A 19,322-nucleotide genomic window follows, 5' to 3' on the forward strand; every position below is an offset into this window, starting at 1 on the left:
AGCCTCTACACTAATGTTACCACTGTGTGGCTGTAACTGCAGCCATCACACCGCCTGACCACGTTAAGGTGGTAATCTCTCAGGGGGGAAACAGAAAAACTAGACAACAAAAAGAAAAGAAATGTGTTTTGTGAATTTGCTTCAAAAGTCACTGGATTGAGAGCTGATGGCGTTTCACTGCATCCTCCACCAAGAAGCACTGTGCGCACAAACATTCCCCCCCGAATGAGTCGAAGCGATGAACCTCGTTATCAAGATAGTGAACAAAATAATTGCGAACGGGTTAAGCCACCCACCGTTTTGTTCATTGTTAGAAGAAGTTGACAACGCATATTCAGCTCTCCTGCTGCACAACAAAGTCCGGTGGCTGTCCAGGGGAGAGGTGCTGAAACGCTTCGCTACCTGTCTGGAGCATGTGAAAACGTTCTTGGAAAGCAAAGGCCTCCGCTATCCTGAACTGGAAGACCTTGATTGGTTGGGTAAATTTTACTTCATGGTGGATATGACAAGTCACTTGAACACGCTGAATACAAATCTACAAGGAAAGGGAAGCACGGCCCTGCAGATGCTGGAGAATGTTTTGGCATTTGAGCGCAAGATGACAGTGTTCGCAAGAGATGCACAAAAACGTACCTTCTCTCACTTCCCCTCCCTAAGAGAGTTCAAAGAAGCGAACAATGAAATAAATTATGAATATTTCCACCGTGCCATCATTGCAATGCAAGCTGCATTTGGAGAAAGATTCAGTGATTTCAGAAAGGAGAAACATACTCTCTCTTTCCCTGTCACACCGCTGGACATCGACCCATCTCTCCTGAACACAGTTGCATTCACCGGAGTATGTAAGTCTGATCTAGAAATTGAACTGGCCGACATAGCGGATAAAGATTTGTGGGTAAATAAGTTCAAAACACTGACGGCGGATCTTGAAGAAGTCGCCCGTCAGAAGGCTACGCTCGCTAAAGAGCACAAACGGAGTGATATGGAAAAACTCCCCCACCCGACAAACTTGTTTTTGAAACATGGGGTGCCATTCCTGACACATATATTAACATGAAAAAGTATGCATTTGGAGTCTTGTCCATCTTTGGCTCAACATACTTATGTGAGCAAGTTTTCTCAAGCATGAATTTTATAAAGTCCAAACACCGCTCCCGCCTCAAAGATGAGAGCCTATACAGTCCTGTATGAAGATCAAAGTCACATCTTACAGCCCCGACATAGGGAAGATCTCCAGCGAACTTCAGACACAGAAGTCACATTAAAATGGTAAGGACAATAGTATTTTACAAGCTATTATTTTTCAGCAAAAAAATATTTTAGATTTCGAGCTGATGTAGATTTTTTGTATGTTCAGGTGCTTCAGTTGATTGCTGGCTGAGCAAAAAACCCAAAGAGGACGAGAGAACACTGACATGGACTTGTCAAAGACTCTCCCAATTTTCTTTTTATTTTAAAAGCTGTTAAGTTGCAGCTAAATGTTTTATTTATATTAAAGTGGACTAGTTTTATTTTACTTTTACAAAAATATACGCCTACAGTTAACAGGCCTACAGTTAACAGTTTAATTTATTTCAAAGCAGGCCTACAAATGCACATTGCACTTCTGTTTGTTTTATTCAGTGGTTGTAACAGCTAAAATAAAAAAAAGGATGAAAAGTTAAATTATTACGTTATTTTTTTGCTGCTCCCTACGATTTTTTTTTTGGCAGAAGAGGGGCAAAATGGCTCTTTTGATGATAAAGGTTGCAGACCCCTGATCTACACTGTATGTAAATAAAAGTGCCTGTGTGACATCTGGGACACAGCTTTGACTAAGAACTCTCTTTTTGTTCTTAACTTATGGCTTTAAAAAAAATATCGAGATATATATCGTATATTGCCATCCAGCTAAAAAATATAGAGATATGAATTTTGGGTCATATCGCCCAGCCCTATGTCTTAATATTTCCAGACTGAGCTGTGGTAAGATCTTTTGTTTTCTTTCTTGTGTTTCAGTGACAGCCTTAGCCATCACAGCCGGGCAGGTAACAAACCTATTTGCTTATTTATTTATTTTTATCTCTAAAACTCATAGGTAAAGTCATACGTGTCAAGACATGTATTCATTGTGAAGCATCCTGATGATCAGTAACCAAGTGCTTCTTCCTGGTCTCAGGTACAGCAGTGATCTCTGCTGCTATTGTCCTGGGGGCTGTTGGTTTCACCTTAGTTGGAATAGCAGCTGCAGCTACTGTGGACAATGGAGGAGTGGCAGCAGTAGTGATGTGCGATACCACTGATTTCCTTCCCGATCCGATACCAAGTAAAATTCAGAGTAGTATCGACGATACTGATCTGATAACAATACTTTGTACAAAAACTTATTTTATTTATTGTATCTTTTATTGTATCTCAAATTATAGCGTCATAATGATTACAGGACGTGAGATTACTTGTTCTTATCACTTAATAATGCAGAGTTCATCATATAGAAATAAAAAAACTGAAGTTGTGCACTATTCGAACACCTTGCCTGCCTGCAGCACTAAAGGACTCCGTGAGAGACGTTTGTCTCGCCCTAGCAGCACCTGTCCCTGTCCCTCTCATCCTCTTCAGTTCGCCTCAACATACGCTAGTCATATTCTGTGATATGATTTACTCTGAGGTGTTTGACAAGGTTAGTGGTTTTGCCACAACACTTCACTTTCTTGCCACATGTATCGCAAACCACTTCTCGGCTGTTTGTGGATGTAAAATACGTCCACACACAACTCCAATTACGCTCAGCCATTGTTGTGAGTGCGCACGCCAGGGGCTGCGACACATTTATACAGCCGTATTTCGCACATGACTATGAAAGGCGTATAAGGAAGTAGTTCCTTCCAATGTAGACAATGCAAATAATATAGTTTATTTCCACTGTGTTCCTGTTAATGATAAACTACAAATTACTAAATTATCGATATTTTAATGTTAGAATCGATTCTAGAACATAAATGACTGGTATCGGAAGAATCGATATTTCAGTATCGATCCGCACATCACTAGGCAGCAGGTAGTGCGGTGGCTGTTCATGGAATGCAAGTTAGCTTTTAACAAACATATAATGATTACATTTCATTTAGTGGTCTTTTTTTTTTTAAACACATATCTCTATAAGCCTAAACTAACGGTGGCAATACCTCACCTTCAGACACAGTAGTAGGCAGTGTTGTCATGGTCCTGAGTCTGAGGACTCAGTGTTTTGTGTTCCTTATGCTTTTGTTCATTCAGAGTGTGTATTCTGTTGTGATTTTGCCATTTGTTAGGTTTCTGTTCTTTGCCTGCCTGCTTCCACTTCTCTGTGTTCCCTCTGTCTGTCCATGGTGTTATTGTGTCTGCTCATGAGTCTGCCTGTCAAGTTCAGTGTCCGGTCTGGTTCTCTGTGTCTGTTAGTTTCCTGTTTTATTCTGAAAGTTCATGTCTCATGTCAGTGTGTTCAGTTTTACCTCTCCCCTGTCTCGTTAGCCTTATTGCTCCCAGCTGTGTCTCCCTCCTGTGGCCCATTCCCTGATTACTCCCCGTGTATTTAAGCCCTGTGTTTTCCTGTGCTCTCTGTCGCGTCGTCTGTTTAACGCCATGTCAGTCTGCATTATTCTGTTACCTGGTATTCATTCTGCGTCTCTCTGCCATCTCTCTTTGTGCATTTCGCTCCTCCTCCCGTGAGTGTCTGGTTTAAGTTTTGTTCTTTAGTTTTCCCAGTTTAGGTTTGTTTACTCCCCGCTCTGCTCTTCCTGTTTTGTCACTTTATCACCTCTGCAAATAAATTTTCACTCGCACCCCAGTCAGTGCCTGCATCTTGGATCCTTTTCTCAATTCACCACACGACTGCTGTGCAGCCGTGACAAGTGTTTTTGAATGACTGCTTTCATTAATACGCACTATACGTGCTAGTCTACTTTGGTTGTAAGAGGTATACGTTGACTTTCTATGTTGTACAGCCATTATGGATCAAATTAGCGTCTAAATCGGGGTAGGCTATACACTGGGACAAGAGGGGGCTTAAACAAACATCTTCCCCCCTTAACTCAAACTTTTAGAAGTTGAGAAAAATAAAAGATTACAAACTCAATATGGACAAGATATTTACTACAGTAGGTGAAAAGGCCACTGGAAAAGGCACAACAGAGATGATAGGTTTCACCTCTCATTTGCGCTTTCCCTCCGTGCTGTTTGTGCGCAGGCTCACACTGTATTCAGCAGACCACTCGGCAGTTAGTATGCAAATGAATTTCAATTTCTGTGGAAGCTTTTAAACACGGCACGTTGTACTCTCTCCCACATGCCATATTATTCATTGTTGATCTACACACGTCTGTTGGTGCCACCGACATCGCATGCTTGTACGTCATTGTAATGAGATATTCTCACAAACAAAATCACGGTTTAGTAACGCAGCATGCTTATGAGAAAGTAACAGTAATCTATTTTAAAAAAAAATGGTAATCCTTTACTCATTACTTGGAAAAAGTAATTTGATTACAGTAACGCCCATCTCTGCTGGCAACTTACTTAAACTGCGTTCTTTTTTTTTTGCCTGTCGTGTTCAGCACTGTAGCAATCAGAATTATTGTCTGAAAGCCAAGAAAAATGCCTAAAAGATTTGTTTTTTCAAGTGGATCATTACCGCTTTGCCATACTGGTCCACTTGATTGATCGTTATTATTATTTATTTATTTATTTAGGAACTTTTAAATTATTACAATCTGAACAGACATGACTGGGGGATAGGAAAGGAAAAGACGTAGACAAGAGAATTTCAATAAAAGGAGAGGGGAAAAAGACAGAGGGGAAAAGGGACGGTGAGAAAGGACACTAAAAAATCCACTGGATCATCGGCTGGAAAAAAAAGAAGAAGAAAACAAGAAAATTAGGACAGGAGGCCTAATGGAAGGCCTCTGTCCTATCACCTCATCCATGAGGGCAAACCAGGGCCAACCAAAATCACTACTGATTGGTGGGCCATTAATGCTGAATTCTTTCGCAGCTGCTCTATTCTCATGTTGTTGCAGTATGTTAATGACTTACCTCGTATTGTGGATGGATTTTCTTAATTATTTTCCTGACTGAAGTTTGGTCCATTTACAACATCCTGCCATGCGATTGCATTTGTCCCTAACCATCGGGAACCCTCACGTAACTTTTATCAAATGGAAAAAAGTTAGCATTCATCCTCCAGCTTCACTGTGTTTATGCTATGCTAACATAGCTATGTCGCTAGTGATCACGTAGCACATCATTATATACCAGCTAGCCCAACTTCAGTAACCCTACAAAAGTCACTACTGTTTAGTTTTCTGTCTTCATTTTTGTTGGAAGTGAAAGCAGAGCTGTATGTTTTAATTCTTTCAGAAATCTCTCAGTCAGAACATTGTATATCATGTTTAGGTGGAAACTAGCGAGCTAACTTCATGTTAACTTCTAATTCCATTGAATTTAATAAATTCTGTTTTCATGAATGCCTGGATGTTAAACTTAATTGTTACACCTGGTAAAGGAGCAACACTGATCATTTTATTAAAGATGAAAGAATTTAGACAGTTTTTAACTCTCAGTGATGCTGCAGTGTTCGTTTGATTTTGGGACACCCTTATTGAAGTTCACTAGGACAAGTGCGAAGGATTCAAGCACTCGTTTTTGTCTGAAACAGATGTGGAGAACTTTACACATTTGGTTCTGCAACTATTAAAAATGTTAACAAACAATAAGTGTTTTGTCAGTGCTTTAGTGTTTTTGTACCTTTACATGTTGGATGCTGGTGTGAATTGCTCCTAAAGCCACTGTGACACTTTTAAAGCACTCATCCAACATCTCCAACACAGAAAGGTCAGAGCAGGATCTGATGGAATATAGATGAAACATTTTAACATGGGAACAAGTCAGTTTAACTACAAACTTAGAATAAAATAGAACTTTATTAATCCTTTGGGGAGGTCCCCTTAGGGAAATTACGATTCCAGCAGCACAACACCAGGTCCCACTAAATGCAAATAAGAAAAATTACCAAGCAGGTACAAATAATTAAGAACAGCAGCTTAGCATCTTCATCTATCATGCTGCACTGTGTTAATAGCTGTGGTGACAGAGGTATCTCTAACCCCCTTTTATGTTGAGGCCATGGTGGTTTTCATGATGAGTGACGGTGTATCTGATGTCCTTGTGTTGGTGTTGTTCTTGCATCAGCATAATAATGCTGATCCAGGATCAACATTGGTACTGACCAATTATTTTTTGTGCTTGTTTATATGAAACTCTATTCTAGAACAATTGGTCAGCATAAGTGTTTTCTTTATTCATTTATACAAGATAGTAAATACATTTTCAAGTTAGGTTTGCTGTTTAGTTTAGCCTAATTAGTTTATGTTGGTTTGCCAGAGATAGTTTAAAAGGATTAGCCAACTTCTTGGCTTCTGCTGCTCCTGCTAACTGAAGGCTCAGACATGATCACTGGTCAGTTGTGATGTTGATCCTGGACCATTATTGTTATGATGACGTAGAAACAACACCAACACATGATCTATTTTTTGTGATACTTTAACTTCCTCTTACTGATATCAGTTAAAAATAAATAACTACACAGTTCATGTTCACTATATTTCACTCTCGCTTTTGCACCTCAGCAATAAATGGTTAATGACAATGAATTAATTAATGATTGAACAACAGGGCAATTACTTTTTTACACAGGCCCAGGTAAGTTTGGATAGCTTTTTTCACCCCCTTCACACAAATACTTTTACAGCACTGCACCTGGAGTGAAATTGGAGTCAGCAATGGTACATTTCTCAAAAACCTCATAATTTATTTGTATTGGTTGATTGATTGATATACTTTATTTGTCCTGAGGGGAATTGTTTTAAATTTATTTATTTTTATTATTGTATTTGCTAACTCTACTGCTGTTAAGTCATGTGTATTATTATTATTATTATTACTTTTGTTATCAATATTTATGATTTTAGGGATAATAGCCGCGCTCAGTTTCAACCCTACCCCTTGCATCCTCTATCCAAACTATCCTGACATTCTTGAACCTAAGCACAACCCATAGTTTCCAACAACACAATGAAGCTGCTTCCACTGGCAGTAGGAAAGGACAGGAACTTTCTAAGGCTGACAACTTAAAACGTTATTTATCAGCCGACAATGATTCCCCGAAGTCTAAAAGACAAAAGAGAAGTGGCACAAGGTTTCCGAGAAAGGGTGCCGACGTTTTGCCACAGATTTAGCTGTATGGCTTAGCCGTTAAGCTAGTTGATGCCTCCGTTGTTGTCCAGCACTGTTTCTACTATTTTAAAATGGGTATGTTTGTATTTTGGGTCATTTTTGTTATGTCACCAGATTGCTGAGGTGATTGACACATCTGTTTCACCCAAGGAAGTGAAACAGATGGAAGTCTTTAGGACCAGCAACAGATGGAAAGTAGTTTGAGTTAAATAAGGATTTGTGTTTGTATAAATGAAGACTGTTGTTTAGTACTTTTACTTACTATCCTGACAGTGGATCAAAATGACGACACAGAGGAAGGAAAAGGAAAAGAACACCAAAATACAGAGGCTAAGACATTAAGCAGAAGTCAAAATTACTCACCAGAGTTGTCTTCAAAGAGAAAAGGACGCGATCCTCCTGTCAGAAAGACCTGGCACAACTCTTTGGATCTCTCTCCTCCCAGAAGTCGGCAGGACTCCCCAGACTTGTCACCACCGAGGCAACGTTCAGAGAAGTCAGAAAAGGTGCAAAGTAAAGGTGAGTGATCCAATTAAATTGTAAAGCTGGTGTGGCAAGTCAATATGAATAAAAGTAAAAAACAGAGGGCCATTTAATATGAGTTTTTTTACACACATACCATGATCTAATAACAAATCTTTCATTTGTATTCTAAAGGGAGGTTTTTCAAAAGTCATTACAAAAGAAAAACTCCTCATTTAGATAATAATAATAACGTTTGACATGATTGCTAATATCAAACCTCTGTGGTTCCCTCACAGATCAACTTATCTAATACAAGAAATTAACTGTCCTTGTCAGACTCAGACTTCAACAAAAGCAAGCTCAGCTCATCCTTAAGTAATCCTTAAGTAGAAAACGCTCACCGGATCGGTCAGCGGTGGCTAAGAAGGATCAGAATAGACATGATTCAGACTCTGAACAGTCACCCCCAAAGAATAGGCCCCTGAAGAGAGACGCCTCAGACTCTGACCAGTCTCCTCCAAGGAGGCCCTCAGAAACCAAACAGTCTCCACCCAGGGTGCGGCCACTGAGTAGATGGGACTCAGATGGAGGTTTATCACCACCTCGTAGGCCAGGCCAGTCACAGGTAAGCAGACTGTGTTGGAACAAAGAGTAATGTGAATGTAATCTGATTCTGCTCAAATTACTGTGTTTTTCATTGTTTTGCTATTATACCCAGAGTCAAAGAATGCTATCTGGTGGAAAGACAGGCCTGGTTTCTGTGGATATTTTAAGGAAATAGCAAGAGGAGAACAAACAAGCAAAAAACAATCAGCTACTTTAACTTTTCCTCAACTTTTCGCTCTTGAGATATTTTTACACCCATCGATGGAACGGCTTCATACAGCTTTGCATCTCATCTCAGCATATGATTTATTTTGTCATATTTTATTTAGTTTTAAAGTTCAACAATGAATTTCTACCGACTTACCCATTCATCATCTATGACTAAATGATGAGGTAATGCCCAGACGTCAAATATTAATGCCAAATTCACCTCTCTGCTGTCATGTCAAATATCAATGCCAGACTCGCATTGATATTTACATATACACATGCACATATACATATGTGTATAAACCAACAATGAAATAACTAATCTAAATCTTATATACAGAAAATACAGGATTACAGAAATGAAATGAATACCACAGAATGTACATAAGGTGCAGTTGCAGTCTAGCAGTTTGAAGCAGTGTGACAGTTCAATTGTTAAGGAGGGAGATGGCGAGGGGAAAGAAACCGTTCTTGTGTCGGGTGGTCCTGGTCTGCAGGCTTCTGTACCGTCTGCCAGAGAGTGGCAGGTCAAAAAGTCTGTGTCCAAGGTGTGAGGAGTCTGTGATGATGTTCCCTGCCTGTTTCCTGGTTCTTGAGAGGTGCAGGTCCTGGATGGAGGGCAGGGGGACGCCGATGATCCTTTCTGCTGCCTGTACAGTCCGCTGCAGTCTGCACCCATCCTGTTTAGTGGCTGCTCCATACCAGACTGTGATGGAGGAGCACAGGACAGACTCAATGACTGCAGTGTAGAACTGGATTAGCAGCTCCTGTGGAAGACTGTACTTCCAGTTGTCTCAGAAATACATACTCTGCTGTGTCTTTTTGAGGATGGACGCGATGTTGGTCTCCCACTTCAGGTCCTGGGAGATGGTGGTACCCAGGAACTTGAAGATTTCCACAGTAGACACCGGGCTGTCTAATATGGTGAGCGGGAGCAGTGTTGAGGGATGTCTCCTGAAGTCACCTGTCATCTCTACAGTCTCATGTATTTTTAGTCATTCCTTCATCTAAACACAATGACACACTTTAGTTTGCAGTAAGTTTATTGATGGTTTAAATACATTTGTTTTATTTCTTACTGTGCACATTTAGTTTACCTACATATTTATAACAATTCATTTCTTTTTGTTTTGGGATTCTGACAAATCTTTGCTTCTTTTACCGGTTTCTTACACCCATTGATCCCTGGGAGCTGCCAGAATAAAGATGTTGGTCTGCACCACCACTTCCTGCTGGAGGGGGGGAGAAAGTGTATTTTCTTTAGTTAAACGAGCTTTTGTATTTAACTAAATATTTGAGTTCAGGGTTTAGTGTTTTTGATTTTCTTCTTTGGTGTTTAGTTTATTAACTGGGCTGTACTGCATCTTTTTTAACGGTTCTTGATTGTGTTGCGTTTAGTTACCCCTGTTGTGTCATAGTGACCTGATCAACCATTATATATACCCTCGTGTGTCATTTCGTGTTTAGGTCAGTTATGTTTGTGTGGGCAGTCAGTTGCTTCGTCAAGTTCACAGTTCTTTGCCTGAGTTCAGTTTTGTTTCTTTGACCTCTTTTATGAGCTTAACATTTATTGTTTTTGTAAATGTAACCTTTTGGGTTAAATAAATAAAAAACAACTTTTTCTAATAATTCCTGTGACGACTCCTGTTTTTCAAATTGGTCCATAACAATATATATCTTTAAATTTTGATAAAAATGGTTTTTTTTAATCCAGAAGAGATGAATTAAAATTAGATGGCACTTCAAAATAAATTGTGGATTTGCTTTGATAACACTTGTTTATGACATCTCATTAAATAAAGGTATGTGTCTAGAACAACATTGTTATATTGTAATATCCTGAGCTTGACCAGTGTATTTTTCTAATAGTTCAACAAGACCACTTCCAGATGAAATTATAAAATCATTGAACATTTTTATTTAGGTTGTTTCTACCTCGACGTGGCACTGAATAGTAAAGTTAGAATAGAATAGAATAAAACAGAATAGATCTTTATTGTCACTATTACAATAAGAATGAAACACAGTTCGGCATCTCTACATTGAATGTAGATTTACATTCAGATTCTTTTAGAATAGGCGAAGATGATAAACGCTGTGCAGTTTCCTCTTGTCCTCCACAGTACAGCAGTTAAACCAGTGTGGAGCAGTAGGTCAGAAGGCTCTCAATGGTGGAGCGGTAGAAGTTAATTAGCAGTCTCTGGGGTAATTGGGCCTGACGCAGCTTCCTGAAAAAGTACAGCCTTTGTTTTGCATTTCCTACCTGGTGGAAAATGTTTGTGGACCAGGTAAGGCTGGCCGAGAGGTGGACACCGAGGAACTTGGGACTGGGAAAAGTGGACCGGTGAGGATTCTGGGTACTCCTTCATAGATGAGGCTGAGCTGGACACGGAAGATGAAAATGTGGAAGTGTAGCCTCTTTCTCCACTTGTCCAGGAGTACCCAGATGAAGATTTTTGGGAGGGATGTAGAGCTGCCATTTCTCCCGCTTTCTTTGCTCTCACTGCCTCACCAGAACCCTCAGTGTCTCACAGAGCAGAAGAGGCCACTCCCTTGATCTCCACAAAGAGGGACAGGGAAGAAGATTACGTAGAGCAGGTAAGTACAAAGAGACAAAGAGTGAGTTTGGAGCAGCACCCTGAAGATACACCTTTCGACGTTGTCTTTGCTAAGTGCGCACAGTTTCCGTGCTTTTCTTCTCTGGGGTACAGATCACAGGTTTTCCTGGCCACACTGCATATGTGTCCAACTGACAAACATCAAAAACAAAATTCACTCTTTTATGTTTGTTTTTGGCTTCCAGCTCCTGAGGGAAATATTAGGCTGTTGTTTCCTGTTAAATTCTCCAGTGTTCACCAGCTAGTCTCTGTCTTGCTAATGTTAGGTTCTGAGTAGGTTATGTACCTTGAGATTTTTGTTTTTAAAGCATCTGTAGCTTTTATCATCTCATGAGTACAACTTTGACACAGAAGCCAACAAGTTCAGTTTCTGAAGCTTCAGTTTCCATTTTCACATAAATAAATCTAATGAGATGCTGGAAAATGTAGACAGGTCTTTTTTATCTTGTCTTGTCTGTAGAGCAAATTTCATCCAGGGATTTGAGGAACTTATATATCAGGAAGTTTTAGTCTGCTATGATATCTAAAAGAAATCCAATGAAACTGAATAGGAAGGCTCCTTTAGTGGTGTTTATGGAAGCTGCTGTCTGTTGTTGGGAAAAAAACTGTCAAAATTTTGGGTTATTATTTAAAAATTCTGACTTAATAATTTCAAGTTATTTCCTCTAAGATTTGAGTTACTAAATGGACATTTTGGGATAATCCCTGAATTTTAACCTATGAACAACAACAAAAAATGCTATTTAATTTTTTTTTAATTTAATTTAATTTTCACTGGAGGAAGCAAGTTTTTATACAAGGTGTTCTCTGTTATATACTGTGATATGAAATTAATTTTGGGGGAATGTATGTTTCATTTTATTGGGTGAGGACATATAAAACACGTGTCTGGTCTCTAATGTGTAAAGTGCATGTTCCTGTCAGTAAAATATAATACTCCGTGTAAGTTAAAAGGGAAAACGTTTGGAATCATGATTGTATTTTTAAAAACTACAAAATTACGCAAGGCGCTCTGGTGACGTCATATCAAATGGTCCTTGTTAGGTAAAGCGCGGATTTTGAAAGCAGGAATTTCCCTTTAGTACAGTAGGCAGTTCTTTTCGAAGTTATATTAAATAATTTGACATGGCAGGGTTACACATATAAACTGCGTTTGTGTATTAAGTGTGTTTCTTTGTATTTGTACATGTTTTGGTTTTCGAGGCTAATAGTGACGCCATCAAGCCGCGATGTTTGTAATGTTAGCTAACGTTAACTGCAACTTCACAGGTGAAGAAGCCTCCTGAAAATGCAATAAGTTGTGTATGACGCATTGCTTGTAAGATAAGCCTACTGTTGGGCGAACTCGGATAGTTTTTTTTTTTTTCATGTTAAACGCATTTAGTTTAGTTTAGTTATTGCTAAGACTAGCAAGACAACTTTAGCCAACAAGCTAACATGACAGAGTGACAGAAAACGGCTAACTACCCGACCAACTAACTGCTTTAATTACACATTTGTGATGGAGGATAACTCGTCTTCTTCTTCAGTGGTGAGTGGTGTCACTCAAGCGTCTTTCCTCCAGAGGACTTTGGAGCGGTTATCATCTACACAGAGCTTGAAACTGAAAACTGAGGAGGCAGCTCCTGTCGCTGTCATCGCACTTCAGAGATACCTGTCCGAGCAAACGAAAGGGCAGCAGCTCGACAGCTACAGCTACGATGTGACAGTCACAGATGGAGTCTGGCGAGCTAAATGCTTCCTTCACCCCAGTTTGAATCATCTGGTGCACAGCAACAGCCTAAAGACCGGGTCTGAAATCAGCATCACGCAGTGCTCCTTTGTTTACAACGAAAGGAGGCTGGGACATGGCTACATCTGCATTGAACAGCTCAGATGTGCTGCAAAAAGATCTGCTGTGCTGGCTCGTGTAAACACTGTCAGTTCACTGCCCATTCTGGTCAAGCAGGGAATGGAGAGGAGCGTGGTCTTGCAAAGTGATGTCCCCCTTCAGGTGAGCCGCAAACATTACCTGTCACTTTGGAACAACGACGACCCAGAGGGCGACATCTGGATATCAGGATCCCCTTCAGCTGATACTGTGCTGGACGGTGAGATACTGCTATCTCAACCCCTCCCTCACTCTCACATTGTGTTGTTTATATCATTATTCTGTCACCTATAATTTATAACACTGCAGTGAACTTTGCTATTTGCAGCCACTTAATTGCCTCATAAATAAGGAGGCAATTAAGTGGCTTAAAGGCAGGATGTGGTGTATGACCATGACCAAAAATAATGTCCTCTATTGATTGATAGGTTGGTTTTGATTTATCTCTTAGACCTCAGAAAAAATAAAAGATTATAAATGACCATCACAGGAAAAGGCTTAACATGGGGAAATAACCTAAGGTATTAGATTTTGGAGTTGAGCTCAGGAGGTAGAGCAGGTCATCTACTAATCGGATGCTTGATGATGCAGTCCCATTGAGATCAAAGATCTCTTTTAAACGGGAGACTTGACCAACAGGGCAGCAACACAGATACTTAAAAACAGATGTAGATTCCATTAACAAAATTAAAATGTACTCACGTAAAACACTTGCACACAGACAAAGTAAACATACAGAAACATATATATATATTTCTATAAAATTATAGTAAACAAAAGTTTTAGTTACTATTACTTTAGTAAAATTAACGACAATGGGTTTTCTGTAATGTCTTGATTCCAACAGTGTCCAAGGTTACACTTCTTTCTAGCCTGGACTCATCCTTCAAAAACACGTGGAAGCCCCTCCCTCTCCTGGTGAAAATCATACACAAATCCAGGTTAAGGTATTATGGAAAGTTTGGCCTCAAGATTGATTACCCATACCAGGTGTGATGTGAACAAGATCTCAGTTTTTTGTAATATACGTTCATGTTGTGACAGAGCATAGTTTAAATGTTTTCAACTCATATGTCATCATATTTCAGGCATACTTTGAAGTTGCTGACCAGAGTGGCACAATGTCCCTTGTGCTTTGGAATGAACTTTGTCCCGAGTTTTACCAGCGACTGAATGTTGGCACAGTGTTGTACCTTCAAAATTACACTCTGAAACAGAGTTATTCAAACCGGTCACGCCCCCAAATGGACCACCATAGAATGAAGACCTTTAACTCTGTCGGTATGTACGTAACTACTGATGATAATCAGTAATTTTTAAAAATATAGTAGCACTGTTTTCTGTGAAAAAAATCACCATATATTATCAATACACTATCTTAGAATCTGTATTTTCATATATAATTGATAAATTTTCTGTTGGGTTAGGGGTTAGGGTTTGTTTTGGTATTTATTCACCATTTAGTGTTTACATGGTTTTTGTAAAGACCTGTAAACTGTCGTCTGCATGTGTTTTTTTCCAAGAAATCTGCCTGAACCCTCGCAACCCAGCTTCAGTCATCACCGTGGTCTCACCAAAGAGCATACTTCCTCAGTGGGGACTGCCTGACATTTCCTACCAGTTCACTGCTCGGTAATGAATTAGAACCGTATTAGTTAGTCTACTGCCTTACATGTATCTCTCTGTTATCTGCACCTAAGGCATGGATTCAGTGCTGCAAGTATTGGTTTATGCATTACTGCAAACTACCACATCATTTCTAACTTACAAACATCAATATATTTTGAACATTCCAGTCTAGAGTTTGCTTGATGAAGTCAAGTGTAGAAACATTGCAAATAAATCAGTTATTACAGTGTTTGGGAAATTAGATTTATTACAGTGTGTTTAGACGGCGTGCAGGACTCTATTTGCTGTTTGTCCCACGTGTTTGTGTTTCTACAAAATGAAGAAGTTGTTTTGAGTTTCGCCTAAACAGCTGCTGCATGATGTTTTTGATGCTCACAGGTCAGAGTTGGAGAAGCTGGCCAACAATTCAGCATGTGATATAATTGGTTTGGTGACATTTGTTGGCCGTGTTGAAAGAGTGAAGGGTAAAGGGAAAGGTAAGAGATGTTCTTATCTTGTCTGTTGCGTGGAAGTGGTTTTTGATAATTGAAAGAATTTATTTTGGTCGGTGATGTTCACCTTTTTAGGTCCAGAAAAGTACTGGACGTATCGCTGGGTACATGCAGTGGATGGAACATCTGACCATCCTTTTATTCTGGAGCTTTTTTCCACTTCTCAAGCAGAAATCTTCAGTCATATTTGTCCGAGTAAGTCAGCTGTGTCAAGTCTGCTGCCACACTGTAAGCATGCCAGTTTTTTTTAAATATATCCTCTATTCCATAGTGACCTACCTGGTTTGCACTCAGATGAGGGTTTGTCATGTGGAAGGCTCGTTGCCGTACCTCACGAGCAGCTGTGAGACTGAGACGTTCATCACAGGTTAGAACAAGCTGGAACAATAAGTACCTGATAATGTGGCAAATTGATTGTGTAAGTGAACTGTAAATGATGTGTCTAAACAACAGGTTACCATAAAGGTCAGCCGTACGTGAATGACCCCAGAGTGAAAAGCTTCATCCAGTGGACCAAGACTCTGAAGGACAATGTTGTCCTCCAGAAAACAGCTGTTGGTGGCTATTACCGCTACCCTCGCCCCCCAGCGATGTTTACACAGTCAATGGCTGATGGTGTGTGTAGTTGCATGTTAGCTTACATTGTTTTTCAGATCATGTGTTACAGCTTTATTTCATAAAATATATCGCCTTACTCGTGTTTACATCTTTGTCCTGCAGCAAAAATGATTTAGTTTCGTTGTCAGCATAGGTTCTGACTTTATTCTTTCCCTTCAGCTCAAGTTCCTCTGGTTGCTGCAGCTGATTTGAAGAGAGAGTTCGAAACCCTGCAGTACAGAGAACACAAGAAACTCGCAATCCAAGGTCAGATCGCAGCAGTGCAGTACATGGAAACTCCAGAGCCACAGGGACTAAAAGACAAAGAGGTGAACGACCTTATTTTAAATCGTCTTCCCAAAAGCAGTTGCCATTAACAATATAAAACAAGTCAGCTGGTTTTCTGCAGGTGCCCAGTGCTTCCACTGATGTGTGTGATCAAACTGTGACGTACCCCAGTCATTCCTCAACAACAAAGCAGACTTTTGTGGAGAGTTTAACGTCTCACTGTACTGACAGCAGCTCTGAGAGCAGAAGGAAAAGAAGAATTCAAATAAGGTAGGATTGACTCCTGACTTTCAGATTTTTGAGCTTGATGCCGAGTCATTATTTAATTTTAACCCATTCATTACATTTGATGTAACATGTTTTCCAGTAAAACCACACAATCCTCCTTGAATTGCGGTAACATTCCAGCTAAAAGGTAACAACAACTCAGCAGGTAACACAACATTTATGTATCAACCAGTCTGAGCTCATTTGTCTTCTGCAGGAACGCTGGACGTAAAAATACAAACGAGGGTGAAGAGCAGGCGGAAGAAGAGAGCAACTTTGCATTTGAGGAAGTTCAACAAGTGGGACTCAGTCTGCAAGCTGAAAATCCAAATCCAGGTGAATTGCTGCACCTTAAAAACTCTGCTTCCTGATATATTGCCATGCTGATACGTTTGTCTCTCACCAGACTCTAACGATTTATCATGGGAAAGCAGCAGCTGGGTGAGGCAACAACAAGAAGTGTCCGAGCATTTGTGTAAAGGCGGTCTGTGGCAGGACAGCATCTGTCGGAGGTTCACGCTTGATGAGAAGAACGTCCTGCTGCAGTGGAGTAACCTTCAGCCAACACGGTGGACACCACTGCGGACTGCTGACGCTCTCTCTCCTGTGCTTTGTCCAGGATTCTACCACGTAACAATATTAGGTGAAGTAACCCAGTGGTGACACCCAAAACTTAAAAACATACTTTTTGCTGTTCCTGCCACTTCAGCCTCAGTGGAATATTGTCTTATTTCCTGCATAATACTCTTTTTTTTTATGTCAGCAAACACTTTTTCTTTCTTAAATTTTCTTACTTTCTTTCTTATTAAGAGTCTCAACCAGACAAAAATCTTCGGTCTTATTCATTTAGTCCTGAATAGCCAAAGCAAACAGATCTTTATTATATTACATATGCGTCATCAGTGAGTCATTGTGAGCTGGAAACTCACTGTCAGTGGAAACACAATCACACAGTCAGAGGTCTGAGCCACCTTTAGAAAAGACCAGAATTTATATGATCTTGTATTATTAGGCTTGATCTGCTTCTTTTAACATTGCTCCTGTGCCTTCTGGTCTCCTTTAGTTGTTCAGTTAAACATCGCTTTTAGAATCACAGCATTGTGTAACCCCGCCTACACTGTTAGCTAGGTCTTCCTTCAGTTATGGATGAAAACCAACGTCTAGAAATGGTGTGAAAACAAAAATCCTTAATGATGAGCAGCGCTTTTTTAATATTAGAAAAATGGTGATATATAAACCAATAAGGTAGACCTGCTAGACTTTTTCTTAACAATTAACAGTCAGGTCAGCATATGTGCAAAATAGTGTCTCTAAGCCAAAAGCTCAGGCCTCAGACTCATTTTCAAACAGTTTTTGCCTCTTTTAGCTATATTTAAAGAAAGAGATACATGTAATATATCTCAGAGACACAGCTCAGACTGTGTGAGCTCTGTGAGCACAGGAGCCTTATCCGGATGATCTGATATCCTCGTGTCGGTGTTGTTCCCACATCATCATAATAAATGTTGTTCCAGGGTCAACATTGCGAGTGACCAATCACATTGTTGTGACGTCATACTTTTGCAAGCCAAGCCATTCATTCATTTATGAAATTCCAGTGTTGCAAGGACAATATGTATAATGCTTATTGTTTATTAAAGAACATTATCCTGAAATGCAAAGAATGGAAATTGCTGGATCGGCAGACAGAGGCGGTTTCTCGCAAGTGAAGTAGATTTTTTTTAAGGCGTTTTTTTTCCGAAGTCGCAAAAGTATGACGTCACAACAATGTGATTGGTCACTCGCAATGTTGAACCTGGAACAACATTTATTATGATGATGTGGGAACAACACCGACACGAGGATATCAGATGATCCCACCTGCAGCCCAACCCTTTGTTTGACAAGGGAAGGCAATGAGAGGAAGGTTTACCTAAAGGGAGAGGAAAGAAATCATGGTTTATACTGTGGCTCAACTGAGGGACTGAAGAAGGGGCCAATATTAAAGAAATCAGAATTTCTTTGGACTATGAATCATGCAAAGCTTACCTGGTGGTAGTAGGAGTAAAAAAAAACATACATTTGGAAATGAATTCCCACTTAACTTTTTTTTCTGTTTTTATCTCCCTGGCAGGCATTAATAAGCAGATAGCTGTTGATGCTATGTATATTCCTGTTGTTAGCTCCAGCGAGCCACAGGCTGTGGGCCTTCCTCAGGATCCACATGGCAACACGATGCTGTCCTGCCTTTCATCTGGTTTCCTCTGTCCTCTCAGCAACACTGCCAACAACAGTGAAGAGACTCTTCCCAGGCCAGGTAGTCACTGTGGGGGAGACAACGTCCATTCAGGAAGCATTTGCCAACACATGCATCTTTTACACTTAATATTTAAAATGTGTGTTTTTTGTTTTTTTTTCCTGCAGAGGAAATCTTGGCAACTGCCAGTGAGCTTGAAGACACACATGTCGTGTGCATCCTTGACCTTTGTCACCTGGGTGGAGATAAGGTGGAAGTCATGATCAGCAAGGTGTACAGGTTGACGGAGGTTTCTCTTGACTAGAAGGTACACGAGAGCAAGCGCAGCATGTAAATATCAGCATTAATCATGTAACTTAATAGTTATTTAAAATAGAAGCAATAGAAAGAGATTCCCTGTTATATGTACATTGAATGTTAAATAATTTATAACATTTTTTTTTAATTACTTGAAGTGTATATTTTTACCATTAAAATGTTTCCACAGGGAACAACTTTGTGGTGTGAAAATGAAAATGTGCCCTTTTTTTTTTTGCACCAAGAACTCAAAGCTGATGAGAAATATCCCTCCTGATGGATAACATTCTAAGTAAAACTCAGAATAACATGCATATGTTTAAAAATATTTATTTTGAAATATTTCACAATATTCAGGTTGATTTATTTTTTATAAATATTTCAGTATCATTATTAATATCAAGATATTTTCGAATGTAAACTTAATTTTTAAATTTCTTTTAAAACAATGTTAACAGTATCTTTTAAAGCTTATTTTGATGGTAAATACAGAAAGAAAA

The 19,322-nt window shown here is 39.6% G+C and overlaps 2 protein-coding genes and 1 long non-coding RNA gene across 6 annotated transcripts; all 3 read left to right on the forward strand.

Annotated features, from left to right (window-relative positions):
* The first annotated feature begins 238 nt into the window (after nucleotides 1-238).
* Nucleotides 239-1,057, forward strand: LOC146699923 (general transcription factor II-I repeat domain-containing protein 2A-like). Its single transcript, XM_085471474.1, has one exon. It carries the CDS (start codon nucleotides 239-241, stop codon nucleotides 1,055-1,057), a length of 819 nt encoding a protein of 272 aa, XP_085327600.1.
* A 5,952-nt stretch (nucleotides 1,058-7,009) lies between these two features.
* Nucleotides 7,010-10,158, forward strand: LOC146699924 (uncharacterized). Of its 2 annotated transcripts, none has more exons than XR_014922660.1 (4): nucleotides 7,010-7,323; nucleotides 7,522-7,767; nucleotides 8,010-8,338; nucleotides 9,357-10,158. It is a non-coding gene; the product is annotated as an uncharacterized LOC146699924 (long non-coding RNA). The 2 variants fall into 2 exon arrangements; XR_014922661.1 differs by having other exon boundaries at nucleotides 8,050-8,338.
* Nucleotides 10,159-12,172: 2,014 nt separating this feature from the next.
* Nucleotides 12,173-19,146, forward strand: radx (RPA1 related single stranded DNA binding protein). 3 transcript variants are annotated; one of them, XM_085469854.1, is made up of 15 exons: nucleotides 12,173-13,237; nucleotides 13,865-14,007; nucleotides 14,106-14,298; nucleotides 14,541-14,649; nucleotides 15,025-15,122; nucleotides 15,213-15,332; nucleotides 15,409-15,504; nucleotides 15,591-15,752; nucleotides 15,915-16,063; nucleotides 16,144-16,292; nucleotides 16,390-16,437; nucleotides 16,507-16,625; nucleotides 16,696-16,932; nucleotides 18,403-18,585; nucleotides 18,693-19,146. In XM_085469854.1, exons 1-15 carry the CDS (start codon nucleotides 12,649-12,651, stop codon nucleotides 18,827-18,829), a joined length of 2,532 nt encoding a protein of 843 aa, XP_085325980.1. In that variant the 5' UTR covers nucleotides 12,173-12,648; the 3' UTR covers nucleotides 18,830-19,146. The 3 variants fall into 3 exon arrangements, with proteins under 3 accessions (XP_085325980.1, XP_085325982.1, XP_085325981.1); XM_085469856.1 differs by having other exon boundaries at nucleotides 18,452-18,585; XM_085469855.1 differs by lacking the exon at nucleotides 16,390-16,437.
* The last annotated feature ends 176 nt before the right edge of the window (nucleotides 19,147-19,322 follow it).

The sequence above is a fragment of the Copadichromis virginalis genome, linkage group LG10 (assembly GCF_057382275.1).
Source record: "Copadichromis virginalis isolate Kocher_CV1m ecotype Utaka linkage group LG10, C_Virginalis_male_GT1.1, whole genome shotgun sequence".
Taxonomy (NCBI): Eukaryota; Metazoa; Chordata; class Actinopteri; order Cichliformes; family Cichlidae; genus Copadichromis; species Copadichromis virginalis.

Coding starts and splice junctions, on each gene's coding strand:
- LOC146699923 (XM_085471474.1), top strand. CDS start 239: ATGAACCTCGTTATCAAGATAGTGAACAAAATAATTGCGAACGGGTTA.
- radx (XM_085469854.1), top strand. CDS start 12,649: ATGGAGGATAACTCGTCTTCTTCTTCAGTGGTGAGTGGTGTCACTCAA. Junction 15,123..15,212: donor AGTGAAGGGTAAAGGGAAAG/GTAAGAGATGTT, acceptor TCACCTTTTTAG/GTCCAGAAAAGTACTGGACG. Junction 18,586..18,692: donor AGAGACTCTTCCCAGGCCAG/GTAGTCACTGTG, acceptor TTTTTCCTGCAG/AGGAAATCTTGGCAACTGCC.